Consider the following 12,477-nt stretch of genomic DNA (forward strand, 5'->3'; position numbering starts at 1 on the left):
ATCAGCAAGAGGCACTGAATGTGTTGGATGACAGCCATCTGCTGACTGCTTCCTGCTGAACTACAGTAACACAAACCCCTACACTGGGAATATGATTTAAAACAGGAAATGTGGCAGAATACGTAAATATACGAAGCGGAGGCTGTGGCGCAGTGGGATAGTCCACTGATGTGTTTATGCTTATGTTTATTAAGGATCCCCATTAGCTTTTGCTCTTGACAAAAGCTACTCTTCCTGGGGTCCGACACTTAAAACAATACAACAATAATACAACAATAATACAACAATAATACAAAAACATTCAAGACATAAATCCTGACATCATTAACAACATTAACAACATCACCAATATCATCAACAATTTCCAACATCATCAACAATCTCATCCACTTACAACTTCAATCTCAGCCAAGGATGAGTGCACAAGACACCCACCGGTACAAAGCATGAGATCAAATTAAATTAGGGTTCACAGCTCACAAGGGTACATGGTCATTAGTAGATGGCCCTTCAATCTCTTGTTGAAAGAGGCTCTGGACTCTATTGGCGCGTTTCCACTACAGCCCGCAGCCCGGTTTAAGAGGGCTGTGACGTCAGCGGCCCGTTTGTGGTTGCGTTTCCACTTGGCCTAGTACCGGCCGGCTGGTCCTAATTCACAGTTTTTCTGGCCTCATAAAATCGTGGGGCCAGGGCCAGAGACAACCGGGCTGAGTTTGTGACGTCAACGCTCTCGGCTGCTGATTGGTCGGAGAGAATCGTCACAATCGTGCGCGAGATAATCCCTAGCGTCGCATATATATATAGCGATGCTTGCAGCATTTTTACAAACAGCATTTTTGTCAACAGAGGATTAACAATGGCAAAGAAAAGCACACCATGGTCGGTCGAGGAAGTCACGACGTTCCTCCATTACATATCTGATGAAAAGATCCAGCGGGAGCTCGACGGGATGACTCGAAATATTAAAGTATTTCAGGAGGTGTCTACACTAATGGCCACAAGCGGGTACTCCAGGACTGTCGTGCAGTGTAGGGAAAAACTTAAAAAGCTTAAGGGTGAATATCGCTTGGTGAAGGACAACAACAACACCAGTGGGGCCGGTAGGAAAAACTGGAAGTGGTTCGACCTCATGAACAGCATTTACGGCCATAGACCGGCTAGCGTTGGGAGGGAGGGAGGCCTGGACTCAGCAACAGCGTTACTGGAGTCTATGAATGGTAAGTTTTTGCTAACGCTCTGTTATTTTCTTGGAACCTTTGTGTCCCTATCTGTTCTAAAGCTCACTTCTAACAAATAAGTCTATTTTATCCTTACATTTATGTTCGACAACCCATGGTTTTATGGAGCCCCGAAGGCTAGCTAGCTAGCTAAGGCAGATAGCATTAGCTAGAGCTAGTGTTTGCTAACACCACATGTGCCATTGTTTACGTTCAGTTTGTCTTTTCTATAGTTGTTGTTGCTATTTATAGTATTGTGCTGCAGTAGTTTGTGGAATTAACAAGTCATGTTTCTGTTCTAGATGATTACGTTTTGAATAACGAGGATGAACCAACACCGTCCGGTTCATCAATATCTACAGCACAAACTCCAGCTCGAGCACAGACACCAACGCCGAGTGCCAGCTCGACACCGCGTGTGGTTCTAGGTAAGAAATAGGCTGGAATTGTGACTTTTAAAAAAAAATGTAGACCATCCATCGTCAGTAGTAAAATAAGCTGTACCACTGTGTGCGAATGCTCTGTTACAAGTAAAGTAACTAGCTAGTAAGCAGCTAGTATATAGGGCCAGAACTTTCTTTAATTCATCCTTACTGTTCTGTTTATACATTTTATTCTTATATCCTTGTGTGACCTGTACCTGTGTTTCTTCATTGTTATTGCTAATTATTTATATTATTATCTTGTCACCCAGGCAAGAGGAGACGAGGAGGAGAGGAACTGGCCCTGCTGGAACTGCAACTGGCCCAGCAGAAGGAACACCAGGAGCAGAACCTGGCCCAGCAGGAGAAGAGCCATGCCCAGCAGGAGAAGATCCATGCTGAGCTGAGGGAAGACCGGGCCCTGCAGGCTCAGTACATGAACCAGACCCTGGTGGAGGCGAGGGAGGCGAGGCTGTTGGAAGCCACCTTGAGAAGGGAGGAGATGGCTCGCGTAGAGAGCTTTAATGCATCCTTCATGCGCACTATTTGCCAGGTGCTAGTGGGAACGGGCAGCCAACGTGCCCAGTCTCCTCCGCCTCTGTGAACCAATAACCTATGGCTGTAGTTTCTTGTATATTTTTTATCTGTAATACAATACAATAATTTTTTTTTTTTTGTATAATGCCATGCCTTTTTTATGCTGCTGCAAGAAAACACTTTGTGTTCAATAAAGTACTTCTTTGACTTATCTTATTGCTTGTTGATAAATAATTGCACCCAACAGCGATCACACAGAAAGATGGCATCATCTAGGCGTCCCTCGTCAGTCAGAAATATCATGTTTGTTTGTTTGTAGCCTTTATTTATCCAGGTTAAAAAAATCCCATTGAGATCAACGATCTCTTTTACAAGGGAGACCTGCGGTACATTGAGTTACACATATAAAAACAAACAGAAAACAAAAAGGACATCACAACATAATTACAGGGGTATACATTAGCATCTATTTACATTTACAGGTATCCAATAATATTTCATCCAGTCGTGCTTTAAAATGATGCAAGGGAATCAAAATGCTGAGTTTCAATATTTTTTGCATAGTGTTCCAAGCCAGAGGAGCAGCGCACATAAAAGCTTTAGCACCTAAAACAGTCCTAGCACTTTGCACATGTAATAAAAACACATCCTGTGATCTCAGGCAATAGCTACTTGCCACTCTCCGTGAGATCAAGGAGCAGATATAAGAAGGTAGTTTACCCAGCATGGCTTTGTAGATGAACATGTACCAATGACTGAGCCTCCGTACAGTAAGTGAAGGCAGACCTGCCTTGGCATACAGGGTACAGTGATGAGTAAGTGCTTTACAGTTAGTAACAAATCTCAGAGCACTGTGATAGGCGGCATCTAACCTTTCCAGGCAATGGGCAGGTGCATTCATATAGACCAGATCACCATAGTCTAGCACAGGTAAAAAGGTCACAGTGACTAGCCTTTTCCTGGCTTCAAAAGAGAAACAGGACTTGTTTCTGAAAAAGAAACCTAATCTAACCCTCAGCTTTTTAAGCAGATTAGTGACGTGAAGTTTAAAAGTAAGACAATCATCAAGCCAGATACCAAGGTATTTATAATAGCTAACCACTTGGAGTACTTGTCCTTGCATAGTCACAATATCCAAAGCAGTCTCTGGAGTCTTTTTAGCTTTAGAAAAGAGCATTACCTTGGTTTTCTCAACATTTAAAAGAAGCTTTAGTTCAGAGAGCTGAGTCTGAATAATGTTAAAAACAGCCTGTAATTTAACAACCGCCTCCTTAATGGAGGGACCTGCACAGTACATCACGGTGTCATCCGCATAAAAATGCAAAGTAGCTTCATCCACATTTTCACCTAAACTATTGATGTAGTAAACATAATCATCGCCCACAAAGCACTGCACAGTGAAACCTTTATCATCTGTTGCAATTAAAGCAAATAAGAGAATAAATACTTGGTTAAATAAAACATTTTAAGTCTTTTGCAGGACAACTCTGCATACTGTTTGGAATTGAGTTTGCTCGCTTGAGGTCCTCTAAAACATAACATTACATATTTTGTAATGGTATTATGAATACATGTAGTAAAAATTACTCAATTGTAATACCCTCGTTGTGCTAGACTCAAATACATTGCTTATATATTTAAAAGAGAACAAAATAAACTATAACTACACTGTAGCTATGTTCGTATGACAAAATACAAAACCTTGAAGCTGAATATAGTTCTGTGTTTTACACTGTTGTATTTATGTTTATAGTTTGCTTTGATATTTGCTTAGATTATTATTTTTATGGGGCAGTAAATACTGGTGCTTGAAATTCAAATATTTACTAAATAGTCAATTCTGATAACATTTCTTGGGTTTAAATAATTTGACAAACACATGTATGTGAAACATTCTTTTTTTATTTATGTTCAATACCATACAATGACTTTATGGATTCAGGTAGCGCATCAGACCCTCTCGTATGTCCCATGCCCTCCTCCTCTGCACCTTGTGCCACTGCTACCCCTGGCTCTGCTGCTGCTGGTGCATCCCACCCATCATCATAGGTCTCTCCATGACTCTCGCAGAGGTTATGCAGAGCACAGCATGTCAGCACCATTGATTTAACAAGTTTCACATCACAGTCATTTCTTTTCATGAGGCAACGCCACCTTCCCTTCAGTCTACCAAAAGCGTTTTCAACCACTACCCGTACTCTGCAAATCTTCTTGTTGTATGTCACATGTTCTTCTGTTAGCCGTCCAGTGTCAGCGAAGGGTTTTATGAGCCAGTTTTGCAAGGGATAGGCATTGTCTCCCAGGATGTAATAGCCAGCATTCACCCCACCAATGTTCCTGGTGCAAGCTGGAAAGTAGTTGCCACGACTGGCCAACTCCCACAATGTGGACAGTCTCAAAACCCGAGCGTCATGCATGCTCCCAGGCATTCCTGCAAACACATTCCAGAAATGTCCCTTTCCATCAACAACTCTTTGAAGGATGATGGAGTGCCAGCCTTTACGGTTGAAATAGTCACAGTGGTATTCCTGTGGTGCCAAGATGGGTATGTGTGACCCATCAATAGCACCTACACACTGAGGGAGCCCCCACCTCTGCTCAGTGTAGGCAGCCATTTCTGCAAATTTCTCCCGGTCTGGTGAACGAATTAGTTCCGGTACTAACAACGTCTCTGCAGCAGCACAGAAGTCTTGCACACACCGGCACACAGTTGTCTTGCTCACTCCGAAAAGATGTCCTATGCTTCTGTACTCACAGCCGGTAGCAAGCTTCCACAGTGCGATGGCCACTCTCTTCTTAAAAGGTATACACACGCGGAATGGTGTGTCCTGTTTCTCCATCGCTGGCCGCAGTTTGTTGCACAGGTAGACGTAGGTTTCTTCAGACATCCTGAAGTTCTCCACCCACTGAGTGTGTGTGAAGATGGAACAATCACATTCCACCACTCGGTAGCTCGGTCGAGCATCCAAACGCATGGTCTAGGGCGGCGAAGTAACTTCTGAAATACACAAACAAAAGCATACATATTTTAATACGTAAAAGTGGTAGCTACAATTAATTAAATACTTGAAATTCTTTGGTCGTATGGGGAGCGTGAGCCTAAACACATTGCTAGTTAGCGAACGTTAGCTTACCAAGTAGCATTGTAGTCTCGAAGAAGTATTAGTAGCAGTAGTAGTAGTAGTTAGAGTCCTCCAGTAGTCTCTGCGGGCTGCCAGAACTCTCGCGTCAGCTGCCTCTATACCTCGTCTTGCTACAAGTCGCCTCTTTCGAGTCATCTCTTGACTATTTCTTGTGATAAAGAACCACACAGCAAGCAACAAGCCAACGATCTTCTCAACATCCTCCATTGTTGTGTGTTGTGTCGCTTTGTCACATTGAAGATGACGTCACGGCAGTTTTAAGCAGCGTCGCTCCGCCTACACTGCGTTACTATAGATACTGACCCGGTTCCTAAACTGTAATGGAAACGCGCCACAAAGTGAGCTGGTCCTAACGAGGCCGGGCGCGGCCAAAGGAGGCCGAGCGGGGCCGAGCGAGGCTGTGTAGTGGAAACGCGGCATATGTCAGCGAGGTAGTTTGGCAATGAGTTCCATTCCTTTATAGCTCTATAAGTCACAGAAGATTTCAGAAGATGTGTCCTGGGTTTAGGTGCCAGTAGATGGCCTGATGTAGCTTGTCTAGTCCTATGGTCATGCTCGTCTCTTGTATAAACTATTTGATCATAAAAATACAGTGTTTTTTTGCTAAATTGGAAAAAAAATTGAAAAGTGATAACACGAGATTGCAGACGTTTCTCAACCGGAAGCCATGATAGGTTTCTATGCATAACTCCAATATGAGTGCGCTTCGAACAGTGGAGAGCTAGTCTGGCAGCCTTGTTTTGAGCTATTGTTTAACTCACTGCATGTTGATGCTGTACTGTACATTGTGGAATCATCAGCATACATTATTACACTGGACTTATTTAATACGTAAGGAAGGTCATTTGTGAATATAGAATACAACAAAGGCCCAAGCGAACTCTCCTGTGGGACCCCACACTGCAACACCTTACTTTCAGAAAAGCTCCCATTGAAAAAGACTTGCTTCCTTCTCCTAGTCAGGTAGCTCTCCATCCAACACATAGCAACAGAACCAAAGCCATAGCGTTTGAGTTTGTTCAGCAGCAGACTGTGATCGATTACATCGAAAGCTGTGCTAAAGTCTAACATGACAGCTCCTACAAGCCTCCTATCATCCGTGCTCTTGAACCAGTCGTCGGTCATTTGTGCAAGTGCTGTACTTGTAGAGTGACCATCTCTATAGGCATGTTGGTAATTCGTTGTCAGATTGTTACTTGAAAAGTAGTATTGAATTTGGGTGTATACTATTTTTTCTATGAATTGACTTAAAGGGCCCATGTCATGGCCATTTCCACTGATCATAATTACATTGTTGAGGTATACTAAAATAGATTTATACTGTGCAATTTTCCAAACTCACATTGGTTTCGCATACAGCATCTCTGTCAAGCATGTGTATTCAGCAGTATTCACTTTCTCCACTAAACGACTCGTTGGAGCTCTTGCCCCCCCCCTCCCTGTGAGCCTAGTGTGCTCCGATTGGTCAGCTCGGCCACTCTGTTCTGATTAGTCAACCACCAGAGAGGCTGCACCCATGTCTAAACGGCTGCTCTCAGCCGAACATCAGTCTTATCATGGCGTCGGTACAGCCGTATATTTTATATACATATATATATTTTTAACTGTTGTTATAGAAGAGTGTGACGGCCCCAGGGCCTTTGTCTTACGATGGGGTGGAGCTGAAGAGGCTAATCAGCGCGATCACGGACACCTGGCCGGAGCCGAGGTGCTAGCCAGCTGCCGGGAGTCACACGGCAGCCTCTCTCTCCCTCCAAGCAGCACAGCAATCCTCTTCCCTGACCAGTATCTCTGCATTTACCCACAATAAATGTGCCGTGGTTTTGTAAACTCGTGTATGTCTCCTTGTCTTTCCGTTGTGGCCTACGAGCCGGTCATAACAAAGAGTAAGTTATTTTTACCCGTTATAAACTACTACTGTTTGATGAGAAATCAAATCATGGTTTGCTATATATAGTATTTCCATTAAACTTTATTTTTAGAAATGTACAAAATGAACGTAAATATACATATATACCAGCGACGTGCAGTCAGTGGAGGCAGGGGAGGCAGAGCCTCACCTGTCATACTCCAATGTAACGGAAAAACAATTAAAGAAAAACTAAATAATAATAATAATAAAATGTCTCCACTGATCTTGTGTAAATGTGATTTCTGTATGATTCCAATCGCATTTTATAGTCAAAATCAGCAAATTTGCCGAGCTCCGCTACGGGAGCGATGAGAAGTGAGGCAAGCACGAGCACTGCCTCACGTAAGCCCACAGTAACTTGCTGGAGCGCGGGCACTAATTTAGCGGGGCCACTTATTTTGTGAGCGCGCTCAAGCCATTTACTGTGGGGTAACGCATTCTGAGGGGAGGCACAGATGAGCTCTGCCTCAATTCAGAATGTGTCACCCCACAGAAACTGGCTGGAAAGCGGGCCCTAAGCGCATGCCTGTTACCATCTCACTGTAGGTCACCAATGTGATGTTTGTAGATCCCTTTATTACATTTATCCTCGCCATCCATAGTCTCTAAATAACTTATTTCACGTATATATCATATTTAGGCTCGCTGGTCTTATCATACAACGGCAATGAAACAATTACATGGGGAGGCAGCCATAACCTCTGCCGCACTGAAGGGGGCGCACGTGAGCCCACAGGTTCTTGTTGCTACTGTTATTCTACCGCAAACAACAAACAAAACTTTTGAAACTACAGGAAGATACGGAGGACTTTTACAAAACAGTAATAGAGATTGTTGTCCAGAAGGATAGCATGGATTTATATTCATCTTCAAGTCAAGGTAAGACCACAACTGTAATTAAAATGGGATCTTACTTAGAAAGAACAATCCAATATTTAGATTTTGGGTATCCTTTTGTTGATCGGTCTGTTTAAAATTAATCATAGCATCAGACTAAAAAAGCTTTTGAAAATAACAGAATATTTCGATTAAGGTCAAAATAGGCTATAATATTTGTAAATCTGACTGAAAGAGTCAGTGCCTCACCAGCCATGAACCTCACCGCACGTCACTGATATATACACGGTATATCGTCAATCACTCCCCGTTGTCGGCATCTTGCCTATAGCAGCCGGGGCTTTTTAGGACGAGGCCTCAGTGTGGTAGTCCGGTCCCCGTCATGTATTGTCCGGCAGGATCTGGCTGGACGAAATCAAATGCAAATCACAAAATATTAGAGAAACTTAGTTGTTTTAGATTCGTTAGTAGTAGGAGTATCTAATCAATCTAATGAACAGCTTGCCAGCTAATATGCTAACCTAGCTTTGTTTACCTTGGTAGCTAACGTTAGCTCGGAGGAACGGCAACTATAATGTAGAGTAATAAAACTACTATGAACAAAAGCTAGTGGTTCATATTAGGCTAGCAATAACGTGTTTATAATTGCAATGTTATACGGGTAGTCTGCTACGTTCGGTCATACATTGTAACGGTCATGAATACATTGTTTTGCGCTAGCATACAGCTAGCCTCGAGCTATACATGCAGTATATGTACTGTCACAATGTACGGTAAATCACCCGGAGTATACTGTATGAGTATTCCGTGTGTGTGACTGCAGACATTCTCCTGCCATGACAAACATGTAAGGCCATCTGCTGACATTGTAGTTGATATATTTAAACGCTAGCAACGTAGCATCACAAAAATGTTTTTCCGACCAAACCTAGCTCTAGCTCTAGCTCCGTGTGTTAGATCGGTTGCATACACGCTACGCCAGCTATAATGTAATTACGTTTCGCGACTGACCGCACGGCAAATCACCCGGAGTATACTGTCAATAGGTATTTTGTGTGTGAATGCAGACATTCTCCTGCTATGAGATACATGTATGCAAGGCCATCTGCTGATATAGAGTTGATATATGGAAACTCTAGCAACTTAGTTAGCACAGTTAGCACTGTGTCAATGGCTTAGCAGTCCAACACAGTTTACACATTTAAACAGTCTTGTTTGATAAATACACAAATAACAATGCAAACTTACAGGTTGTGTACCCGGATCTTCCCCTGTTCCAAACGGTCCAAACAAGCTGTGCATATCCGGCCTCAAACTGGGCAATGTTTTGGAAGCTTTCGTCTGTGAAATGCCGGTTCTTCGAACCTCTGGAGGAACACGCCGCTGCTGGTGTGGCCATAGCTCTTCGGGATTGGTCCATTTAGTTCCGCATGACATCAGGCGGTACCCGGAACTAAATGGAAGACTCAAATGGGCAGTGACGTATCTCCAACGAGGCGTTTTGGGGAGGTATTTTCTGTGTTAGAGTTTTACTCGCTACAGGGTGTACTTTCAGGGTTTTGACTCTGCACACCGTTTACATGCATAAAAACCTTCATAACACACAAGGGGACGGGTAATAACCGGAAAAGCATGACATGGGAGCTTTAACACTGGGAGGAGACTTATAGGTCGACTATTGGAACCAGCAAAGGATTTTCTTTTATCCTTGGGTAATGGGATAACCTTGGCTTCCTTCCAGATCTCAGGGCACACGCCTTGCTCTAAACTTTTATTAAAAATGTGACTCAATGGCTTGGATATGTATTTGGCCGTCATTTTGAGCAGTTTACCATCCAAGTTGTCAATCCCAGGAGATTTATCATCGGACAGATGTAAAAGCATATTTTCAACATATTCTTCTGTAACATTGTGGAATTCAAACATGCACTGCTTTTCCCTCATGATACGATCTTTAATGATGTGATGTGACACTGTGTCCTCGACTGCACCCATGGCATTCCTCAGCTTGTCTACTTTATTTGTAAAATAATCATTAAAATGATGTGTACTGATCTACAGATCAGGGGAGAGTAGGTTTGAGTCCCACTGCAGTCAGGATTTTGTTGTGTCCCTGGGCAAGACACTTCACCCCAAATTGCTCCTGATGTCCACAGTATGGAATGTTTGTAAATCGCTTTGGATAAAAGCGTCTCACAAGTGACATGTATTGTAATGTAATATACTCATGCATGCAGAGATATGCATGATATGCTGACGTTTTGTTAGCATTCAGTTAGCATAGCATTAGCTGTCTCACCTCTGTCCAGATGACTCAATAGTTGTCAATAAACCTGTAGATTTGAGGGTCTTTATCCACCCGTTTGTAAACTTGACATGGACATTAATCAACTTTTTCGCACATACTTTATTGATTTCCAAGCAAAACCGCTGACAGATGATGGGAAACGCTGATATATATTGACGGCTGCTGCTGTTGCTAAGAGGCTATCCTCCACAGATGGCCACGAATGCACTGTGGTTTCTCATTACCTATTACTGTATATATGAATATTTGCAATTTTTACTCAACTATTACATTTTAGGGGATTAGGGTTGTCCTTCCTTTGGGTTCCTGTTCATGATGGGATGGAAGAAAATGAGAAGGTCAAAATAATCTCATGTAGGTATAAATGTTCTGCCATCTGGAGAGGATAAAACATAGACCTCAGGATTTTTTTGTGAGCAAACTGCACCAGCTATGGATTACAGGAATTAATGTTGCCATTTATTTTGAACTCAGCATTTATTAAAATGGTGGATAGGCTTTCCTGGAGGTCAGGAGATTCGGGATGAAGGAGGACAAGAGAATTATAATTATTTTTTTCCATTACCTGAAATTTGGATCCATGGGATGATTTAATCCACTTTCAGGTTCAAGGACGAACATAACAAACTGCACATAGGCAAAAGTGTGCATCTCCTCTGTTGAGAATCCTGCTGGATAATGCACGGGCATTGGATGATCGGCTGGACGTCCTCTATGCCCGCAGTTGTAACAGGAAATCAGGAGCAATATTGTGGTTGTTTTGCCAAAACATGGCAAAATCCTGGAATAACTATCAAACGCTGTTCAAACAGATGACTCTTTTGTAAAACAAGACAAAACAGAGGACTCTGGTGAGAAAAAAAGATAAAGGCTGTGTTTCAAAGTATGACAAAATGTAAGATCAGATGGGCTAGCATTTCAATGGAATTGTACCTTGTACGATTACATGTGACAAATTGAAGAGATGGACTAAATAATCTTGCATTGTGGTGCATACATAGAGCAACAACCTACTGTTTGAAATCAGCAAAACAAAGGAACTGATGGTTGATTTTATAAAAAAGCAGACACACCAATTTCTAGATGAATGCAGCAGAGGTGAAGCAGTTACTGTGAGATAATAACACATCTTCAACCTGGTTAGAAAAGTTGAGTAAAAGCTATTTTCTTTATGCTATTTACCGGGACCCACATTTGAATTTTTTCAAATATTATACATATACTATGCTTATCCAATGCTTTCGGAAAGTATCCCAAAGCCTTCCACCTTAAAAGCCCAGTCTGCTTAGCTTTTCCGGGTCTACGCCATTCCCCCAGGAAATGGGCCGGACGTTAAACCAAATATTTGTTGCCATCAAATAACATAACAACTTCCGTGCCAGTGTCATTTGGTCTAAAAATACTTTTTCCCAATGACTAACAGTGGGAAAGAGATGTCTGTTTATCAGAGTAAACAGTCATTCTTAGTTTAATCAACTACTCCGTACGACCATTAGAATAGTCATTTAAATCATAAGGTCCAAAAAGTTATAAAATGCGCCTTAATTTAGATTGGAGGCGGGGCTTAAGTGAAATACACATGCTCTATGGTCCTTGATTCAGAGAATGAACAGGTCCACAGTGCAATCAAAAACTAAAAGTGTGAACTCCTAATGAAGACACTTCTTCGTAATGGTACCTAACTTCACTTTATAGCCAACCCTACAAATGGGAAACAGACAACTAAACCCACACAAATAATACCATGTTGGCTGAGATATCTAAAATAAAATTTTTTATTTTAACAGCAGTTCAACTTTTACAGAAAAGGTTTAGTCTGGTTATTTTGATGCTCAATAACAACATTATTGATTGAAGTTGTAATGGCCTTGAAAGATTCATGATTCCTTAATGCATGATTACAATTGCCAAAATTACACTTCTCTATTCTAGTTTAATATTTGACTACATTTATCTTGCTTTTAGTGTTATTCTTTTTGCACTAGTTTAGTATTTATGGCATAAGAACATCCTGAAGGATTAATTAAGTTCTATCTCAGTTGATCTTATCCTACCCAACGGGATGCATGTTATCCCTTTTCCCGCCCCCCTTTCAAGTCTA

At 42.0% G+C, this 12,477-nt stretch overlaps 1 protein-coding gene across 1 annotated transcript; it reads left to right on the plus strand.

Annotated features, from left to right (window-relative positions):
- Positions 1 to 823: 823 nt before the first annotated feature.
- Positions 824 to 2,309, plus strand: LOC117482601. The gene is made up of 3 exons (XM_034130746.1): positions 824 to 1,217; positions 1,520 to 1,645; positions 1,912 to 2,309. Exons 1-3 carry the CDS (start codon positions 857 to 859, stop codon positions 2,241 to 2,243), a joined length of 819 nt encoding a protein of 272 aa, XP_033986637.1. The 5' UTR covers positions 824 to 856; the 3' UTR covers positions 2,244 to 2,309.
- Positions 2,310 to 12,477: the final 10,168 nt, after the last annotated feature.

This window comes from Trematomus bernacchii, unplaced genomic scaffold (assembly GCF_902827165.1).
Source record: "Trematomus bernacchii unplaced genomic scaffold, fTreBer1.1, whole genome shotgun sequence".
NCBI lineage: Eukaryota > Metazoa > Chordata > Actinopteri > Perciformes > Nototheniidae > Trematomus > Trematomus bernacchii.

Bases quoted from the DNA above. Each gene is read 5' to 3' on its own strand.
- LOC117482601 (XM_034130746.1), top strand. From the start codon at position 857: ATGGCAAAGAAAAGCACACCATGGTCGGTCGAGGAAGTCACGACGTTC. The intron at 1,218-1,519 runs GTAAGTTTTTGC...TTTCTGTTCTAG, and splicing joins GTTACTGGAGTCTATGAATG to ATGATTACGTTTTGAATAAC. The intron at 1,646-1,911 runs GTAAGAAATAGG...CTTGTCACCCAG, and splicing joins GACACCGCGTGTGGTTCTAG to GCAAGAGGAGACGAGGAGGA.